The following is a 21,443-nucleotide window of genomic DNA, read 5'->3' on the forward strand; positions in this document are numbered from 1 at the left end:
TCTTTTTTTTTTTTTTTTTTTGCGATACGCGGGCCTCTCACTGTTGTGGCCTCTCCCATTGCGCGGCACAGGCTCTGGACGCGCAGGCTCAGCGGCAATGGCTCACGGGCCCAGCCGCTCCGCGGCATGTGGGATCTTCCCGGACCGGGGCACGAACCCGTCTGTGTCCCCTGCATCGGCAGGCGGACTCTCAACCACTGCGCCACCAGGGAAGCCCGGGAGCAAGTTTTTTAAAAAGGCAAAACCATCATTTCTCCTACTAAATGGTCCATAGAGCCTCCCTTTTTGAGATGAGCTTAGCGAACAGCCAAGCTTCCTTTATTTGAAGCCTACAGGGTGAGAGTTACTACCTCTGTTCTCCTGAAGATGAGCCCAGAGTTGCAGTGCTGAGTCTTAGCACAACAGGAAAAAGCACATAGCCTTATATAATCTGACAGAACATCTGAAAAAAATCCTTGTCCACTAAACCACCGGGACAGTGGTGTTGTCTGTGGTCTAAATTGTGGCTACTCCTTCCTGGTTAGCTGATAAAATGGATGGATTATAGGTAAATTTACAGACCACCAATTTCCAAATCCATTTCCACTCATTTATAAATAGCGCACAAATAGAATATCCCTGTAGCCTTTCAACACTCAGACCATGCAGGACCTGTTCTTTTTCCAGACAGGTTTCCCACACTAGATAAAAATGAAAACCACACTAATTTGCTTTTTAAATTTGTTGCAAACTAAATCAGAGATAAAGCAGCTGTAACAGGTGAAAATTTCCTGTTAGAAATAGTAGGAAGATGAAAATACACTTGCTTCTAAGCAGAGGCCTAGGCCAAGCATTGAACAAACCCACAAATTGAGAGTATAAAAAATAAACAGAAACTTCAAGTAAATAGAGTCGGGCGACCAGAAGGGGGAACTCTCACACCCTGTGATGATAGTAAAGCCCAACAGGAAGAAGGAAGACTTCTCTTTCCTGGTAAGGACTCAGCCAATGAAAAGTCATGAAGTTTTAAATTATAACCCTCCCAACTTCCCTTTCCTCCGTGTAAAAGTGTTCTTCCCTTGCTGGGCAGGGGCTTGCAAGCGGCTCGTCGTGGCTGTAGGCGCTGTGTTGCAATTGTCTGCCGAGACCGAATAAACCCATCTTTGCTGGAGAACTATCTGGGAGTCTATTTGTTTCAGGTCAACAAGAGGTAAGTGGATCGTTTCTCCTGGTAACAAAGTAATTTTAAAAATCAAAAGCAGGTTTAAGAGAAATGCCTGCAATAAATGGAATGACAAAGGGAGATGTGTATTTTTTCTTCCTGAGAAAACCTTACTTTTGTTCACGGCCTACTGATACAATTTGGATTCAGTGAGGCCACGTGAAATTTCTTAGAATATAAATGAACACTGGATGAAAATATAAGATATGCTGTTTAAATAATTAACAGTGATTATACCTGAATGGCAGGGTTTCAGAAATGTCTTCTTTATACATTTCTGTATCCAAAAAACCCAACCTTTGAAAAAAGTACATAATGGATAACAGTGGCACATGTAGAGGAGAGAAGCTGGTGAATTTGAGAAAGCTGGAGGCTACTCCTTTCTTAGGCAACCACACCTGCAAACCAGGTAAATTCTCAATTTAGTTCAGCAAACATTTAATGAGCGGGAACCATACGACAGGCCTGTTACCAAGTCTAAGCTTGTACTGCTCACTGCACGACAGGCCAATAATCAAGAGACAAGGAATAACGACTTTATTCGGAAAGGCCAGCAGACCGAGAAGATGGTTGGCTTGTGCCCCAAAGAATCATCTTGCCTGAGTTAGAATGCAGGCTTCTTTTATACTAAAAGGGGAGGGAGTGAGGTCAAACATTTCCTGGTTCGGGTCAGCCTCTGTAGGGGATGTGTTCATTTCTTCCTGCCTGCAGTCATTCACAGGTGGGCCTGGTCAGGATGTTTCCTGTGAGCTAAACAAAGGTATTTTAGCTTCATGCTCACTACCTGGGAGGCAGGGTTCCCAGAGATGGGCCGTTATGATAGTTTAGGCTTATAGGCAACATCCCTTTAGTGATTAACTTGTAATAGAATGCAAAATGTTCTTCCCTGTTACAGGCCGTCCTGTAGGAAGGTGCTAGGGTACCAAATTTCACAGGCAGGTTCCCTGCCCAAGAGAGTCACACACTAGTCAAGGGAGTACAATTTATACATGTAGGAGAGGAAAAATAATTTTCCCTCTACCTTTCTGAGTTCTTGGCTGAGACCACTGCAATGAAAGATTAACAAGAGAAAGACAAACAGAAGTTTATTAACATGTATATCTCATGTAAACATGGGACACACTCAGGGAGAAATGCGTAACTCGAAACTTCAGCTGACAGAGCATTTGAACAAAGAACAATAAATCTCTGGAGAAATGACAGGACAGAGGAAAGCAGCTGTAGGCTTTCAAGGGCAGTGATAAAAACTAGTTAGTAAAATTTGTTATTTAGATTCCAGGCTGATTGGGCCTGAAGTTGTCTCTGGGAATTAACCTTTGTCCTTCCCTCCTGATGCGGGGAGGGGAGCACCTTTAGAAATGTGTATCCTGCTTTTAGGCAAATGGAGGGGGAAGGAAAGAGAGAGGGCTTTTCTTGTATCTGCTTCTTAATTGCCTTCAGCTCACAAAAAACCTATGCCAAAGTGGCATCTTTTGGGGTGGCATGTCCTGAACTCCTACTGTCATATTTTGGGGTGGCATGCATATCCAAACCGGTCTAATAATCTCCAAAGTAAACTCAAATGATGAACTGGCAAGAAAAAACCCCACAAACCAGAAACCTTGACATAAAAAGAGGAAATTCTGTTAATTCAACCTTTATTAATTACACACGCACAACTCTGCTGACAAGACATTGACACACATACAATTATCAAAAACTGGAAAAATGAATTATGTGCACGTTTAAAAAATAAAATATTTCCGCACTTCCAACTACACTTATTCCCGAGTTTTATCCCATAAGATACAGCACGAAAAAAATCACAGCATAAATATCATTCAAGTAAAATGCTATCTACCACAGCTGCTCATGAGCAGTTAAAACCCTGGGCTCCAGCCTTCCGAGAAGGCTGTCATGTGGCACAGTTTAAAGTTAATGATACAAGTTTACAGTAAAATAGATTTACTTGCATTGTGCTTCTGATCTTTACTTTCACTGAGTCTTTCCGTAAAAGTAAAGGTAGATGAACCAGCGCTTGACATAAAATTGTATTTAAAAGCTACTCAAATGGATAAAGGTAATAGGTACAGAGGAGCTTTTTAAATGAGAATCCCTGCATAGCTGGGGAAAGTAAATTGAGAAGTGTTTTCTTCAAGGCCAATAGACTCCCATTCTCTGGGTAATTTCATATGAGTTATGTGATAATTGCTGGGAAGTTCTTGGTGAGAATTCACCGGAGCAAGGCCCAGAAAAGTACTTTTTACACAGTAGGTGTTCAATAAAATGATATAATGCCTCATAAACGGGGGAAGGTCAATATCTCCCTCTTGGTTTAGATCAGGGGTTGGCAGATTATTTCTGTAAAAAGCCGAAGAGTAAATACTTTAGGCTTTGTGGGCAATACTGTCTGTGCTGCAGATACTCAACTTTGCCAAGAAAGTAGCCATAGATCATATGGTAAATGAATGCATGTGGCTGGGTTCCAGTAAAATTTTATTTCTGGACACTGAAATCTGAATTTCACAAAATTTTCACGTGTCATGAAATACTATTCTTTTGATTTTTTTTTCCCCAACCACTCCTTTGGGAATATAAAAGCCATACTTAGCTCTGGGTTGTACAAAAGCAGATGGCAGGCCAGATTTGGGCTGTGAGCCAACCCCTGGTTTAATGGTCCTTTTCTATTTCTAAAAAATCCATCACATATGGTTAACTTACTGAAAAATAGCCCCCAAAATGTTCATTTAAAAATACTTCTCTGTTTTCCCCACAACCCAGAACAATTTTACTAAACAGTAAGCTATTTCCTTTTCAAATTATTTTAATTCCAAAATTAATCAGAGATATTGGAATGAGTGTCTGGCCCTCAATTTATGTACCTGGTAAGCCAAATATACTAGAAAACTCAAAATCTGCCACCCAGCCAAGACATTCACTGATTTACAAAGTTACAAATGTATTTGAATGTATTCCTCCAAACATTTCAAGCACCAGTATTCTAGACTTCTAAAAACTAGTGTTAGAGCATTTTTATTGTGAATAGAAAACAGATGGACACACCCAAATATTAAGTAATTAGGGTGTTACATAAAACAACCCTAAAACTAAAAAGTAGAAAGTCACTGTCAATACGATGTGTACGTGATTCCGGACAGGGTCTGAGCAATGCATGTTACCAGGAGGTGGATTTCAGCTCATTCCTTATTGGGCCGTAGGGGAGATGGCTGATGTAACCCAGGGCAAACACAAGGCAGCTCCAGGACTAGCCGTGGTACTTTTGTGCACAGGGACCTCTCAGACCTTTAGCTGTTCAGCTCCCCATGGCTCAGTGAGGGAACGCTACATCCCAGCTGGGTCCAGGAGTGACTGCCTCTAGCACTACTTTCATTCACGTTTTCCTTCTACTCCCCAGAGTATCCACAGAATGTCAGTGGAGTGAGCACACAGAGAGAGTGGAAAAGGAGGTGCTTCATCCTGGTCTGTTCCACCAGGAACAGCTTTTATTCCTTTTCCTTGTATATCAGGACAGATGGAGACATGATACAGAAAAGCCTAGTGTGTTTTTAATCAGAGTTTTCCTTTCAGAGTGACAGGAAACAGCAGTTATAGGGGTTTTTTTGGTTTTTGTTTTTTAACGATGAACTATAAAAACTCTTATTGGATAAAAGGTGGCTGAAGGGCAAAACCTCATGCCTCTTCCAATTGGCAATTATGGAAATTCTTTTTCCTTTTGGGATTATTGTCATGAAAGTGCTTTTGCTCTTTTGCAGGTGAAGGAGCAGCACTTCATAAGAACAGAAATAGCAGGCTGCAGGTGACAAGCCCTCACTCAGGCTCAGGTGCTGGGCAGGTGGGTACCAACCTCCGCTCACTTTGGCAAAGCCACTGCCGGACACCCAGGCGGGGCTGGGAGGTGCTGCTCATAATAATGACGACTCCTGCACTTACACTGAATTTTTACTTTTTGGCAAACACTTTCACTGAGGCTCACAGTAGCCCATGGAGCTAAAGAAGGCATGGATAGAGTCTCCACTGTCCTGAGGGATCGGCGTGGGGAGCGGGGAGGGGTTGAATGGCACATCCATGGGGACAAAGCCAGGCCAGGCCATCCCTTGTGGGCCATCCATCCCACCAAGCTGCTGCTGCTGTGCTTTATGTTCAGGCTCATTTCCTAACGGAGACAACATGACGTGGAAAACAGCACAGAAGTGAAAAAACCTTTAAGCAGTTAATTTAGGACAATGGAGACTTCAATTTAAAAAATGGTCGAAAAAGGGAGAGGGGTTCCTTCATGTCTCAAAGAAACACGGGCAATTCCGTGCTATTTCTGAAGTCTTAAAACATGAGTGGTTCAGCCTCTGCAGCAACACCCCGGAATACCCAGCAAGTGTCTTTAGCGCGCCCAGGCAGTGATCCAGCCGTGACCATGGGGCTGTGGGGGCCGGGTGGCCTCACGCCGCACTTTGCTCTGAGGCAGACGGGCTCGTGGTGGGGTCCAGGGCTTCACTCCGTAAACCCTGCGCTGGTTCTCGGGGAGTCTGCGGGCTCAGGCTCATGGCATATATTGGTCCCTCGTCAGGTAGGGGGAGGGGGAGGATTTGCATCTGCTTAAGATTATGAGGATTGGATGAGCTTTAAAAAATTCCTAATTCAGATACCCTGTGGGCTTATTTAAAATAATGGATGGCATGTCCCCATACATGTAGGGAAGCTTCCTTTTTTATTTTTTAAAGAACTAAAGAATCCTATAAGCCTCCAAAGCACACGTACTTGAGCTCCAGGTACTCATCAATGCCGTACTTGGAGCCCTCTCGCCCAAGGCCAGACTGCTTCACCCCGCCGAAAGGGCACTCCACAGAGGAGATCAATCCGTCGTTAACGCCAACCATGCCGACTTCTAGCCGCTCCGCCACCCTCCAGATCTGGGCTGGGTCTTGAGAGTAAAAATAACCTGTCATGGGGATAAAGGACATGGATGTAGAATAGTCATTAAAGCCAGCGGTCCCCAACCTTTGTGGCACCGGGGACTGGTTTCATGGAAGACAGTTTCTCCATGGGCAGCCGGGGGAGACGGTTCAGGCAGTAATGCGAGCGGTGGGGAGTGACGGGAACCGGCAGATGAAGCTTCCCTCGCTCGCCTGTCGCTCACCACCTGCTGTGCGGCCCAGTTCCTAACGGGCCGCGGACCGGTACCGGTCTGCGGCCCTGGGGCTTGGGGACCCCTGATTAAAGACACCACGTCCACAGCTGAGGATGCCATGGATGACCGTCTGCCTAGCCGTGCGGGCCTGGAACCCTCCCTGCTCCCACGTGGAGCCCCGAGTTGGTCCTGTGCACGTGTTCATCTCACAACCTTTGGAAATCATCTTTCTGCTTCTATTCCACTCTCGCTAGCGCTCTCACCATCTCCTATCAGGACTGTAACAATCATGAACGCAGCTCCTGTGGCCTCCCGTTCAATGCATCCTGCACACGTCTGTTAGATTATCCACGTGATATTTTTAATCCCCAACTTTCCAGTGACTCCTTGTTACCGATAAATAAGGTTACATTTCTGGTGGGTATTTGAACTCTCCCTATTGTGGTTTCAGTCAACATTTTCAGCTTTATCTTCCATTATTCCAGGCACCAACCATTGTCACCAAACTTGTCCACCCAATCCTCTTTGTCCTATTTTACTTCACTTCTTAACACCCTTGGTCCCCCTCTGCCCAGAATCTCTCGCCTCCGATCTCTGCACAACCAGAATCCCGCCCATCTTTGATGACCTGGTTCGGAGTGTGGCTTCCTCCACCATCCATCCCATCGAGAAGGGACGAAAGGAATACCAGACTCAGCGTTATGGAGGCACTTGTGCACACCTTACTCCAGCGTTAGGCTCTTTGAGTAGGGGCAGACTCGGTCTCAGCAGCAGAGTAAGGGACGCTACAGTGTGCACGTCCTTCCTCTGGTTATCAGCAGTTCTCTTCCACCCAGAGGGGAAGCTCCAATAGAGCACAGCTGTATCTTGTATCTTCATCAGCACTTTATTCACTCTGGATGCTAAATACAAATAGGTTGAGTGCATTTTTTTAATGCCTTATTTTTTTAAATAAAATCTTTATTTATTTATTTTTGGCTGTGTTGGGTCTTCATTGCTGCACGTGGGCTTTCTCTAGTTGTGGCGAGCGGGGACTACTCTTCGTTGCAGTGCGTGGGCTTCTCTTGTTGTGGAGCACGGGCTCTAGGTGCGTGGGCTTCAGTAGTTGTGGCACGCGGGCTCAGCAGTTGTGGCTCGCGGGCTCAGTAGTTGTGGTGCACAGGCTTAGTTGCTCTGCAGCATGTGGGATCTTCCCGGACCAGGGCTTGAACCCGCGTCCCCTGCATTGGCAGGCAGACTCTTAACCAGTGCGCCACCAGGGAAGCCCTTGTTGAGTGCATTTATGCACATATAATTTTGTCAGGGTCATAGGGTACATTCTGTGGCCACCTTGTCCATGTCCAAACTGAAAGAACTGCAGCTACTCTGTGAGGCTCCCTGGGCTGCCTTCACTTCCTTCATTGCCCCTGATGCTCTCTGTGAGGTCGGGCGCTATCTCTTTTGTTCAGGCTTCCAGGAGCCACACAAAATGGGAGGAAAAGCCCTTGGAATTTCCAGGCATCGCGCCTCTGGGAACATGGGACTTACAGGGTGCGTGTGATTCTCCACCTGAAACATGGCACTGCTTCTTCTCCCACGACCATACCCAGCTCCAACCAGGGAGCCCCCCATCCTGCATCTGGGAACGAGGCAAAAGAACACGGACTTGCACAAGCCCACCCTCGCCCCTGGGAAAGCAATGAAACACATGCTGCAATGAAGTTGCCTTCTCAAAACCCAGGGTGACGTTTAAAAGGCCACCCTGGCATCATCTGGAGAAGTGATTGTGACAGCTACCGAGCGAGGATGGACGCCTACCTGCCAGCCCGACGTCGGCCACGTTAGCGATCGCCACCGCCTCCTCCTCTGTATCAAACCTGCCAAAGTCAAGATGGGTCATCAGCAAAATCCCTAAGGGGAGAGTAAGGAAAACCAGCTGATTTCCTCGTTTCCCAGATAAGGGCGAGGGGTTAATCAGAGCTTTGCAGAGAGTACAGAGGAAAACACCATCACTCACTGCAACTGTGCAGAGTTCAAGGCTAGCGAGCTCGGATCAACACCAGTTCATCTCTAGGAGATCGGGAGACACACAGGGAACTGCAGAGTATTCAGAATGTCGAACAAAACGCCTTAAGAAAAGAATTACGGCTCTTGCTACCTACTAAGAAGAAAAATATGTACCGATCGGACTTCCCTGGTGGTCCAGTGGTTGGGACTCAATGCTTTCACTGCTGTGTTCCCGGATTCAATCCCTGGTTGGGGAACTGGGACCCCGCAAGCCACAAGGCGGGGCCGAAAAAAAAAAAAAGGAAAGAAATGTACCGATCATAACAGCTACTTTAGAAGCAGCCATAATGTAGGAGAAGGAAAACATCCAGAGGCCACTGGGGCCCAGGGCTGTAGTGTCGGCCCCACCACTTATGCTCTGAACAGTGTGACAGTGCTGGGGGTCTGTTCCCCTTGGAAATGAGACTGCTAGTATGGAAGCCTTATGCAGTCTCTTCCAGCTTTATCATCGTATTTCTGGAACAACATTTCAGAGGCCTTTTTCTGTTGCCCCAGAACTGTAACTGGGGGCAAAACGTTGTCTGCATCCCAGTTCCTCAATTCAGAGGTCCAGCAGCAGTGGCAGCCAGCCAGCCAGCCCTCTGAAGGCACCGGGCAGAGCTGGCGGACCCCAGTCAATGCAAGAGGACGACTGGGAGAGAAGAGAGCGCTCTGGGGGAGGGCAGGCCAAGGAGGGTGACCCCAAGAGAATTATTTGTTCCGAGGATGACCAGCTGTGTCTCCCAGGGCTTGGCTCTCCACCTGTAGAGAGCAAGCCATTTTATCCGCCAGAGAACAGTAAACAGGGCATCACCCATGTCCTCACTGCCCACCTGTCCCTCGAAAATGCAGTCATCGGGACTTCCCTGGTGGCACAGTGGATAAGACTCTGAGCTCCCAATGCAGGGGGCCCGGGTTCGAGCCCTGGTCAGGGAACAAGATCCCATATGCGTGCCGCAACTAAGGAGCCCGCCTGCTGCAACTAAGGAGCCCATGTGCCGCAACTAAGGAGCCCTGGAGCCACTAAGACCCAGTGCAACCAAATAAATAAATAAATAAATAAAAAGAAAATGCAGTCATCACATCATCAGTTGTGACATCCTTGAGGATTTTCACCTTTCTGTGCTAACGTGGGTGGTGCTTCCACCACCCTGTGTCCCAGAAGAAGTGTGAGGCTACACACCCCTAGTAACAACTGTGTCCCCCTCCCTGACCTAATGCTTTATTTACACAACAACAACCATAATGATATCAGGCAATGTGCTAAGTGCTTTATGTACATTATGTCATTTAAACCTTACAGCTGTCCTGTGATGCAGATACTAGTTTTTATTCCTTTTCCCATCAAGGACCCTGAGGCTCAGAGAAGTTAACTTGTTCAAGGGGACACAGGTATGAAGTAGCAAAGCCTGAATCTACACCCAACTCAACTCCAAAGCCTGCATTCCTAACCACTGCATCCTTTTGGAAAATGTCAAGTTCATACTCCAGGTAAAAAAATTTTTATTAAAACAAAGAAGGTGAAAGTTCTCCAAGTGGTTCATTTCTCCAATGTCAGATTAATCTATAAATTTCATTAGCAATAGAAGAGAGAGAAATATTTGGAGAAATAATGACCAAGAATTTCCCAGGACTAAACAAACACTTTAGACATTAAAGAAAGACATTAGGGGCTTCCCTGGTGGCGCAGTGGTTGCGCGTCCGCCTGCCGATGCAGGGGAACCGGGTTCGCGCCCCGGTCTGGGAGGATCCCACATGCCGCGGAGCGGCTGGGCCCGTGAGCCATGACCGCTGGGCCTGCGCGTCCGGAGCCTGTGCTCCGCAACGGGAGACGCCGCAACAGAGGGAGGCCCGCATACCACAAAAAAAAAAAAAAAAGAAAAAAAAGAAAGACATTAGGACCTCTGACTGAAAAAGCTCACAGTGTGCCATACCCAAGCTACCATGGTAAAATTTAAGAATGTCAAAGGCCGTGAGAAATTTTAAAAGTCTCTAAAGAGAAAAAGCATATCCCTTCACAGGAGTGAGAACCAGGTATCAGCTTTCTCAGTGACAACCTTGGAAGTAAGTAGACCAAGGTGTGACATCTTCAAAGTGTTGAAGCTAGAATTTTATGCAGGTAAATTATTATTTACTTGTGACTGTGAGATAAAAGGTCACATAAGAATACACAGTTCAGTTCCCACAGACACCCTTGAAAGAACTCTTAAAGTATGTACTTCATTACAAAGAAAAATGAGTTCGGCAGAAAGCAAGAGAGCAAAGTAGAGAATTTAGTAAATTTTGTGGTCTAAAGAGGCAATAATAGAAACAAAATTTTTTAAATGTTACATTGAACTTAGTGCTTCCACTGATACAACCCTGCTCTCTACTTCAGCCCATCCCCCACCCAGGCCTCAAACGACACATGAACTGGATTTCTCTCCGGGTTTCCTTTTCCTTTCCTATCCTTTTCTCCTGTCTTCCGACCCGCTGGATGACCTTACTTGATAACGGGTGCCACAGGCCCAAAAGTCTCTTCCTGAGAGCAGAGCATGTCTCGGGTGACGTTGCTGAGCAGGGTGGGCTCGAAGAAATTTTTTCCAACTTGATGTCGCTTCCCGCCTGTCACAACGGTGGCCCCTTTGGAAACGGCATCACTCACGTGTTTCTCTACCTGTGTGAAGAGAAAAAGAAGAGCCCTTGGGACAGGTGGTCGAGGATACTTGGGAAATGTTTAAACTTCAGAAAACTGTAACTGGGTTTCTTTCTTTTTCAAATAGGTTAATGTACCCTGGTCCCTTCTCGGTAGAAAGAACCAAATACACAGAGGTACAGAGGCAAGAGGGCACATGGTGTGTACCATGCTGTCTCCTCCCAGCTCTGTGATTTTCTGGCTGTTTGCTCTTACAGTTTGCCTAACGGTCTGATATACATGTGCCCATGTCTTTGCAGGCCTGATGCTCAGCTGTCTTCCTGGGATTTGCTCTCATCTCCTTCCTGGGTTAGTTCCAGGCTCTTAGATCCCATGTTTTTCTCCTCCCTGGATTTCACTTTCATTTTGTTCTAATACATTCTGCTCGAGTAGTTGTTTCAAAAAAGGTGCACTGAAAATGGTTTACCTTCAGAGTTTTCTGACACTGCATGTCTGGTGTTTTACCTTGCATTGGTTGGTGATGGAATTTGGACCCAAAGTAATTTTCCTTCAGAACGTTGAGTGCAGGTTCGATCCCTGATCAGGGAACTTAGATCCTACGTGCCAGCAGCGTAGACAAAAAAAAAAAAAAAAAAAAAAAAAGTCCTCACTCGTTTGTAGGTTTGTGGTAGCTTTTCTCGCCTCTGGAAGTTTCTTGAATATTCTGGTATGTTCCTGACATTCTAAAATTTTAATGAAACATATCTGGGTTTTTCTTTTTATTATTCTACTTGGCAACTGACGAAGTCTTTCAATTTTGAAGAATTGTTATTTTCCCCTAGCTCTGAGAAGTTTTCCTCTAGTATTTGATAATCCTGTTTCTTCCATCTCACGTGTTTCTTTCTAGAGTTCCTATTGCTAAAATGGATACACCCCTCACCTCAGATCGATTTCTTTGTGCATTCCTGCCATATTTTTCATCTCTTTGTCTTTTGCTTTAAATTCTAAGAGCTCTCCTCGATTTTGTCTTCCATCTTCATTACTGAGTTTTAAAAAGATTTTGACCACCATGTTTTCAATTTCTAAAGACATTCTTTCTAGGAGTTCCCTGGTGGCCTAGTGGTTAGGATTCCAGGCCTTCACTGCTGTGGCCCGGGTTCAATCCCTGGTCAGAGAACTGAGATCCCACAAGCTGCACGGCACAGCCAAACAGATAAATAAAAACGTTCTTTCTTGTTCTCGTTGCTTCATTTTCATAGAACCTGCTTCTGTTTTATAGATGTACTATCTTCTCAGAACTCTTGGAGAATACTATTAGATTCCTAGAAAAACTCCTGTCTGTTCAGAGTCATCTACTTCCTTGAGGGTCAACTGTTTTGTTTGTTCTTCTTGACCCTCCTCTGATGTGCTGTGGGTTTTCCTCTAGGGCTGTCATGATTCTTGGTTGTTCATCTTTCTAATGAAGGATGGGGGTGGTTCATTTCAATGGGTGACATGGGTGACCTCTGCTGTTTCCAGTCTCTTCCCCGAACGAGAGGGACAACGCCAAGCTTGGGTTTATCTCACTCAGCAGGCTTCACTTTAGGGGTGGCCCCACCCAAGCAAAGGGCAAAGGCAGGGGAGCTCCTCTCTGGCGTGCCTACCCTCACTCTTCAAGCTGTACTCTCCCCTAGGCTGGCTGCTCTATTTCTTCAGAGGCATTTTCCTGCCCAGAGCAAATGCCTCTGTTACGTTGTCTGTATTGGTGGTGGGTGGAGGGAAATGACCCAGAAAACTGTGCAGAAGTAGAACCAATTAGCACTATTTCTCCCCTCCTCCCACTGCTACCCTCTACCCCAGCCATTTCTAGAAAAGCTCCATCCTAGAAATGACACCCATTTCCTCTGCGGGCTTCCCCTGGGCCTGTCTCATCTGCTTTGACTTTTCTGTTAACACGATCCCTGCTGCCTTCCAGAAGCCCATCACAATCCGTGGTCCACTGGAGTCTCCCCTGCCTCCCATTCTCAGCAGAATATGCTGTAGGATTTCAGAAGAGATAAATAGAGGCTTGGGCACAGTCTGCCATCGAGAAATCCTCATCCCTTCTAATGCTCTAATAGTCCACTGTCTGCAACAGATCCCCATTAGCTTACTTTCTATGATTTATATCGCTAAAAATACCTCTCTTTAACATACTTAACAAGGCCCCATTCTATCTGACCTCAAATAGAATATGCTCTGTCCTCCTCTTGTCACATTAAAAGTGATGTGTACTTTTTTCCCCAGGTATATACCCTGTGACTGTATGTACACGAAAGGCAGCACGATGGATTGTTTTCAGACAAGATGTTTTCTACTAAACTCTCAGAGGAAAAAAAAAACAAAAACAAAAAAACCCTTCAACTGTAGTTGCTTGAGGTCCTAGGAAACAGCGTCCTCTAGAGAGCAGCGTCTATACAATCACTTTGACAAGAATAACAACAAAATCTCCAGACAGGTTTCCCAGTCTGCAAACTAGCAATGACTAGGGCACTAAATGCCTAGGCCCTACTCCAGACAAATTCACCCCCAATCTCCTCAAGTAGGACCGAGGCATCTGTAGTTGTTAAAGGTACTGGGTGGGTTAAGAACCACCCCTCTGGGACTTGAACCACAGCTGGTACAGAGCCAAATTTTCTTCACTGGCTGAGTGCCCAGGGTCCAAAGTCATCTCAAAAATGCAGGTGGTACCCATGTAAACTTTAATGTATGTTCTTTATCTAGAGGTAGAGAATCCCAAGGCAATAACTAGAAATGTTATCAGAGCTCTGTAAAACCCCAGTGCTTCCTTGGTGTCTACTGGGGAAGGCACCAGCCATGGTCTTCAGCCAACCAGACTGCCCACTGGGTCAGGGCAGCCATTCCCACCTGGATGCTGACCCGGCCCTAACTTGATTTTGGTTCCTCAGGTGACCCAGGAGGCTGGCTGTGCCCCCTTTTTTCCCCCACACACAACCTCCAGCCTCCATTTTCTACTAAAATTCTATTGAAATCCTTTCTACCAAGTAAAGACTTACCTAGGGAGCATACTGGATGTTTGGTATTATAAGAAACCTCCTTGTAAGCAACTCTAAAGAGGATTATTTTTTTAAGACAGTAGAACAAGAAGAGAAAACTCACCTTGCCAGTAGTCAAGATTGTGACATTATTTGAACAAACAAATCCTTGCTTAAGGAGTTTCCCTGTCTAGCCATCTCTAAATCTTAAACATGATTTCTGTGGCTCTACATCTCCTGCCAGGATGTTTTCGCCAAGGATTCTTCTGCAAGGGCGTTTTGTTTTCAGTGCCAGCCAGCAGTTCAGCTGAAACATAAACGATCTCAAAAACAAAGCCTCTTTCCTTTCCTTTTAGGTGTTCCAAAAATTAAAGAACTTTGTATTTCAGGATCTTAATTCCTGAGGCAGCAGGAGATAGAATTATCGCCACTGTAAAAGAAAATTTAGGGAGGGCAGTAGGAGAACAGAAGTGACAGATCTCATGGGGACTCAGTGAAATGACGGAGGTGGAAAAGCTTATAACCACGTGGTGCCACTCAGTTTATACAAATTGGCAGAAAATCAGTTGTTTTCCCAATTTCTCCATTGTTTCCAAAACCGCCTTGCTGGCCACCTTACCAGAGTGGTTTTGCTAGTTAAGCTTCTGATACTGAAACCATGACATTGAACAGATAATAAAACGAACTTACCTTTTCTACAGCTTTCTCATTAATTAACGGGCCTTGAGTAGTTCTCTCCTCAAATCCATTACCCACATGCAGGTTTGTTTTAATTGCCTCGGCAAATTTTTTCACAAAGGAATCATGGATACCCCTTTGCACCAAGAAACGGTTTGAGCAAACACAAGTCTAGACAAAAAGAAACAAACTCACGCTGACAGTTTGTTGGAAGCTATTGACCCAACCAATAACCATGTGACTGCTGCTACCTCTGAATGTGAATGCACTTTCCCAGGTGATTCCCGTCCTGTGTTCTACCTATGTTCCTCCCAATGTGGGCTTGCCCCTAAAGACAAACGTGCTGAGTGCATGTACTTCTCCAAGCCCCTCTACAGCCACCACATCTCTGTGGTTAAACAGGTAAGCGAGGAAAAATATCTGTGCACAAAAAACCAAAAAGCCACCTAACCCAGGTTTTTTTGAATGGCTCCTATTGGAAAGAATAAAACCAACACAAGAAACTGTAACTCCCTGAGACAGTGATGCTGCAGTGACAGCAGAGCTAGAAGGAAAGGGATTCAAAGGCTAACTTACATCCACTTATTAAACCTTTCAGATGCTTGGCGGAATCCGAGATTTTGAAAATGGATGCAAGACCATTCTTCCGTGTCAGCCTAAATTATTGAAAAGCACTTTGCTTATTATTTTTTCTAATTAGACCTAATATTTAAAAATTATGTAATATAAACACATTATAGGAAATGTAGTTACCCTTGATACGTTTTCTTCTTGGCTTTTTTTTTTTTGGCTTTTTTCTTAATCGTGTATTTTTCTAATAGAAACAAGCCTATAGATAATTTTGTATCCTATGCATTTGTATTGGCTTAAAGCAGTACACCCCGAAGTTGTAGCTTTATAAGTGTAACTCTGAAGGTTACACACCTTGCCATTTTTTGTTTCTAAAAGGAAACATACCTGTTTCTGAAACAGCCAAGCTTATTAGGTTATGTGAAAGGAGAAAAATTAATTTACCAAAGGCCAAAACAAGGATGAAAACTATTTAATATGGAATATTGTACAACATTTCACCTTTTTTTCCCCCAGATAACCTTTCAGGAGTTATCATTCCATTTCTGGAATGCATTTAAAAGTGCTTAGTGATGGTACTCCAAGACAAAGTGCTTAAGAATATTGTATAAGAAGCCAGGATCCTGGCAACAGCTTGGATAGAAGTTGGGAGACTGGGCCCTAGGTTCACAGTCCCAGATCCTGAACCCAAGGATGTATGACTTCAAGTCAGTTAGTCTTTCTAGAGTTTCATGTCTTCAGCTGTAAAATGCAAGGTTTGTGTCAGATAACTGGGAAGGTCCCTGCTAGATCTAATGCTCCAGGATTCCCTACAAGGTGTGAGCTCAGGCCACCACTCTCCCAAGGACAACCTGAACCCTCCTTGGGCCACTGTAGTGTGTGCAGCCCTGTAGTGGGTGCCTGTCATGCCCCCTCCATCTCGGGAAGAACGAGATCCAAGCAGCAGGGTTTTGAGTTTTTCAAGGCTCCATCTCAACATTTTCCTCCCTTCTTTTCCTTAAGACTGTGGGCCTCAGACCCTTGGTGTTCAGGCTATTTTGTGTCTGAGGAGATGTTTAAACCTGTTCAGCAGAGAAAAGCCCAGTGAGGTAAAACTATGAAAATAACTAGATTCAAAGAGGAGATGAAAGATGAGAAGAGAGAACGATTTGATTAAAAGGCATCTGCTGTTCAGGAAATGCCTTGAAGCCAGGGATGATACCTTATTTCTCTTTGGACCCTCTGAGCCTAGCAGAGTCCCAGGCGAAGAGGGGGCAACTAAACACGTGATGAAAGAGGACGTGGACAAAGAATGAGGGGAGTGTCCTCCCAGGAGGTGAGGAAGGGGGTAGGATCTGTAAAACACACAACCCAGAAAAATGCCCTGGGACTCACCTGTCCAGAGTTCCTAAATTTAGATGCCATGGCCCCAGCGACAGCCTGGTCAACATTGGCACTGTCAAACACGATGAATGGGGCATGGCCGCCCAGCTCCATGGACACCCTTTTCACAGAGTTTGCCGCATGATGCAACAGGACCTGGGAGCAGATGAGAGGATGCTGTGAGCACCGAATCAACTACATGACTGGTAAGCCTTTGTTTCAAAAAATTACCCAGTAGTGGAAAAAGCCAGGTGCACAGTCCTGTATACGAGATGACAGTTTGCATAAGAAAAGGGGAAAATAAGAATCTATATGTATTCATATTTGCTTGTATTTGGTAAAGAAACACGAGGAAGATAAACTAAAAATTACTTATAAAAGGGAGGAAATCAGGGATAGGGGTGAGGGTGAAACTTCTGAATATAAACATGTTTATATTGTCCCGAGTTTTGAACCATGTCAATGTATGACCTATTAAAAAATTATAGGGCTTCCCTGGTGGCGCAGTGGTTGCGCGTCCGCCTGCCGATGCAGGGGAACCGGGTTCGCGCCCCGGTCTGGGAGGATCCCACGTGCCGCGGAGCGGCTGGGCCCGTGAGCCATGGCCGCTGAGCCTGCGCGTCCGGAGCCTGTGCTCCGCAACAGGAGAGGCCGAGGCCGCAACGGGGGGAGGCCCGCATACCACAAAAAAAAAAAAAAAAAAAAAAAATTATAAATTTGTTATGGTAAACATTAAAAATTATGATAAAAATTATGATACAATTATCATATTATAGAGATATGCTAATAAAATCACCCATAACCCCATAACCCATAGCTTACCACTGATAAAATCTTAAGGTATATCCATCCAGAATTTGGCCACACACACCAGAGACATGTGCCTTTTTTTTTTTTTTTTTAAATAAAACAGGATGGTAGAGTTACACAGCTTTATAACCTGCTTTATCTTCCCAATCAGTCATATATCTGGAACATCATAACATGCTCACAACACTTTAAACACACCCATATCAGCATGTGTTTCTAGAACATCCTTTAGCTGCTTGCCTAGTATTCCACTGCAGAGCTATTCATTCATTTATTTATTCAGCTCCCATCTGTTGGAAATTTAAGTTGCTTCCAATTCCTTGCTATTAAAACAACACTGCAATTATTCCCTCAGTATAAATATGTAGAAGTAGAATCACTATAACGACAACAAAAAAAAAGTATAATCACTAGCTCAATGCACAACTGTAAGGCTTTTTGATATATATAACTATTAGGCTTTAAATATCCAGGAAGAGATTCTTATGGCCTAGGAAAGCTGCCCAGGGATGTTTGCTTTATTACACTATAGTAGGTCTTTGTCCAGTCACAGCTATGAGAACGATGGAACCACTTGGATGATTCAAGTGAAACGAACAGTGGTCACAAGCCCAAGGTCACTCCAGGACTGGTCCCTGTGATACACAGCTGTGGGTTTTATGATAGGTCTCTTAGTCAAAATTCAGAAAAGCTGGAAAATTGCTTCAGTGCTGGTACTTCTCTATATGCCCAGATGTTAATATTCCAGCAATGAACTAGTAAAAACGGTCTTCTCAATGAAATGTTACTATTCAACAAAATAGTACAAGTTTTAAGATTAAACCTATTTCTTTTTTTAAAATTTATCTTATTGATATATAGTTGATTTACAATGTTGTTACTTTCTGCTGTACAGCAAAGTGATCCAGTTATATATACGTATATATGTATATGTGTGTGTATATACTTTTTCATATTCTTTTCCATCATGGTTTATCACAGGATACTGAATATAGTTCCCTGTGCTATGCAGTAGGACCTTATTGTTTATCCAGTCTATACATAATAGTTTGCATCTGCTAATCCCAAACTCCCACTCCATCCCTCCCTCACCCCCAACCCTTGGCAACCACAAGTCTGTTCTCTGTCTGTGGGTCTGTTTCTGTTTCGTAGATAAGTTCATATTTTAGATTCCACATATAAGCAATATCATATTGTATTTGTCTTTCTGACTTCACTTAGTATGATGATCTCTAGGTCCAACCATATCGCTGCAAATGGCATTATTTCATTCTTTTTTATGGCTGAGTAGTATTCCACTGTATATACATACCACACCTTCTTTATCCATTTATCTGTTGATGGACATTTAGGTTACTTCCATGTCTTGGCTATTGTAAATAGTGCTGCCATGAACATAGGGGTGCATGTTATCTTTTCGAATTATAGTTTTGTCTGGATATATGCCCAGGAGTGAGATTGTTGGATCATATGGCAGCTCTATCATATGGCAACTCTATTGTATCATAGTTTTTTGAGGAACCTTCATACTGTTTTCCATAGTGGCTGCACCAATTTACACTCCTACCAACAGTGTAGGATGGTTCCCTTTTCTCCATACCCTCTCCAGCATTTATTTGTAGACTTTTTAATGATGGCCATTCTGACCGGTGTGAGTAAACCTATTTCTTTATATTCTTTTGAATTTTTAAGAAATGCTCTCTGCCAGGCCATTGATTTTTCTGACTCTGCTTGCTCTTGGGTCGCTTGTCTCCACCTGTGTCCTCTGTGTCTTCTTGCTACTCAGTGCCCATGATGAGGGCTTGAACCTGGCTCTGACCTTCATGACCCCTGTGGCACTGCCTGCAGTCCTGCTACGTCTTAAGGAATCCTTTCTGCTCCAGTTTCCCCTGCTGACCTTCTCAGGATCTCAGCTTTCAAAGCCCTAGGAAGGGAACGTGAGTGCCCAGCTCATCTCCCTATGGCCAGGTCACTCGTCCTAGGTCACTGGCCAGCCTATGAATCTGTTTTCCTCGGGTCAAATGACCACTCACGGTTGAATTCTCTGTGGGGGAACAGATGAGGTATTATGTGCTATAAAGCATGGCTGCTGTCCCCGCAGCAGGCCCCGGGAGGGATGGTCCCCCTGGAAGGAGTGAGGGCAGGGCAGCATCTCCAGAACAGGCTGGCCGAATGGGGTTCAGTAGAGGCAAGATTCTACGTGCCAAGACCAGGAGCTCAGCCACTGATCCTCTGCAAAGATCAGCTCAGAAGAGGCCCTTGGCTATTCAGTGATTCCTATCACTCTTCCCTTTAAACCACTGGAAGTGAATCACTGTCCTATGTAAATAATTTAAGAGGCACAGTTGGACTTGGCAGGAACATTGTCGACATTTTCCTTCGGGGTCTATCCAATGGGGATAGTTCACTGAGCAAAGCGAGGCTGAGTAATGAGTGGCTGGCCTTTGCCCAGCATCTGAGAATTTCTCTGGCTTCAGTGGCAAAGGTTTACAAGCCTTTTTCCCAGGCCTCTCTCTTTTTCTGTAACTATTGATATCTTGGAAACCCTCTGAGAGTAAGTTTTCTCTGCGAGATCCATTGATCAGGGTGGTAGCAGTTTATGGATCTAAAAATTCCTGCTTCTGGGATGAATGGCACGCTTCCCAAGTGTGAGTTTATGGCATGACAAATGTGGTTACGGTTGGGAGCTACTAAAATTGCTTTATTCTCTCCTGCTTCTCATGGTGTCAAAAAATGACCAGTTTCACCAAAACTTTCAGAATAGATTTATATTATTTTTATCTGATAGACGTTTATGTACGTCTCTAGCATGAGTGTGTGTGTGTATATATAAATACCGGCAGAAAAAAAGTATACTATCTGGAGAGAAACACCATAAATAAGAACTTTTGTTCTCTGCTTTTTTTCTCTTTTGAACATTTTAAAGGATAAGTAAAAATGCACTCACAGGCACACAAATGAAGTTTTCGGGAAAGAACTTTTCAACATATGAGGGGGGAAACAAACAAACAAAAAAGACCTTTCTGTTTCTGTAAGCACCTTTATACTAAACACAATTTTTGTTCAATTCTAAGACACCCATTTCTTTAATTCTAGATTATGAAAGAAACATGCATTCCAGAGTTATGGGAATTCCAAACTTATGGACAACTTTCAGCTACTTCACATGCAACAGATAATGGGAACCTTGTCTACCCCTAAACTTTCAGTTTTGTCAAATAGAAACCTAGGTCATGTCACAATAAGGAACAGCATCCAAATATCTCCAGAAAATGATTGGACGTTATGTTATGGGACAGAGCTTTTAACTCTGCCAGAAATCTTCCTACAAATGGTGATCAAGGTGAAATAGTATTTTGATACTCTATAAAGACAAGATATTAGAATGCCATTTGTTTTTTTGAGTCTTGAGTCACATACCTTTCCGGTGGCTGTTGAACCAGTAAAGGAAATTTTAGACACTAGGGGATCCGTGCAAAGTGCTTCCCCTACTTCCTTGGCCTTCTTTTGAGAGCAGGGAATAACATTGTATACACCCGGAGGAATTCCAGCCTGGTCTGCAAGCTGTAAAGAGAAACAGCAAACGTGGCAGCAAATGATCAAAGTGGAAAAACAGAAAAGAGAAATAAATAGATGTTTTAATCTAAAAAGTAATGGCAAAAAAAACAACTAGGCTGACTTTAGGGACAGAATATATTTGGAACTGAAATAAGATTCTTAATAGTGCTAATGTGATATTAATATGAATGTGTTGTTGGAAGTTTCTGTATGAATTTAAGCACTATTTTATTGTGTGAGTGTGTGTGTGTGTGTGTGTGTGTGAGAATACATATATATATATATATATATTTCCTAGCCCTGATACTAAAAGGCCTAGAAACAATGACCAACTAGTAGCAATGACCATCCCTAGTGCCCAAAATATAGTCTTTTTTTTTTTTTTTTTTTTTTTGATGGTATGCGGGCCTCTCACTGTTGTGGCCTCTCCCGTTGCGGAGCACAGGCTCCGGACGTGCAAGCTCAGTGGCCATGGCTCACAGGCCCAGC

General features: G+C 44.2%; 1 protein-coding gene and 1 long non-coding RNA gene across 6 annotated transcripts in view; one reads left to right on the forward strand and one right to left on the reverse strand.

Moving 5' to 3' along the window:
* Positions 1–1,028: 1,028 nt before the first annotated feature.
* Positions 1,029–21,443, forward strand: part of LOC112064323 (uncharacterized) — a 21,968-nt gene continuing 1,553 nt past the window's right edge. Inside the window, exons 1-4 of one of the 4 annotated variants that reach the window (XR_008615662.1) lie at positions 1,029–1,189; positions 4,954–5,033; positions 9,698–9,839; positions 16,718–16,792. This is a non-coding gene — a long non-coding RNA (uncharacterized lncRNA). The other 3 variants (XR_008615663.1, XR_008615664.1, XR_008615661.1) reach the window with 3 other exon arrangements.
* The window catches only part of ALDH5A1 (aldehyde dehydrogenase 5 family member A1), a 31,392-nt gene continuing 11,716 nt past the window's right edge, over positions 1,768–21,443 (reverse strand). The window contains exons 5-11 of one of the 2 annotated variants that reach the window (XM_055079502.1): positions 20,817–20,960; positions 16,599–16,742; positions 14,667–14,825; positions 10,835–11,004; positions 8,121–8,179; positions 5,954–6,134; positions 1,768–1,951 (exon numbers count right to left, since the gene is read on the reverse strand). In XM_055079502.1, coding sequence (XP_054935477.1) covers positions 1,933–1,951; positions 5,954–6,134; positions 8,121–8,179; positions 10,835–11,004; positions 14,667–14,825; positions 16,599–16,742; positions 20,817–20,960 — 876 coding nt within the window. In that variant the 3' untranslated portion in view covers positions 1,768–1,932. Of the gene's footprint in view, positions 1,952–5,026; positions 6,135–8,120; positions 8,180–10,834; positions 11,005–14,666; positions 14,826–16,598; positions 16,743–20,816; positions 20,961–21,443 lie in introns of those variants that run through there. The other variant, XM_007116242.4, reaches the window with a different exon arrangement.

Source organism: Physeter macrocephalus, chromosome 18 (assembly GCF_002837175.3).
Source record: "Physeter macrocephalus isolate SW-GA chromosome 18, ASM283717v5, whole genome shotgun sequence".
Taxonomy (NCBI): Eukaryota; Metazoa; Chordata; class Mammalia; order Artiodactyla; family Physeteridae; genus Physeter; species Physeter macrocephalus.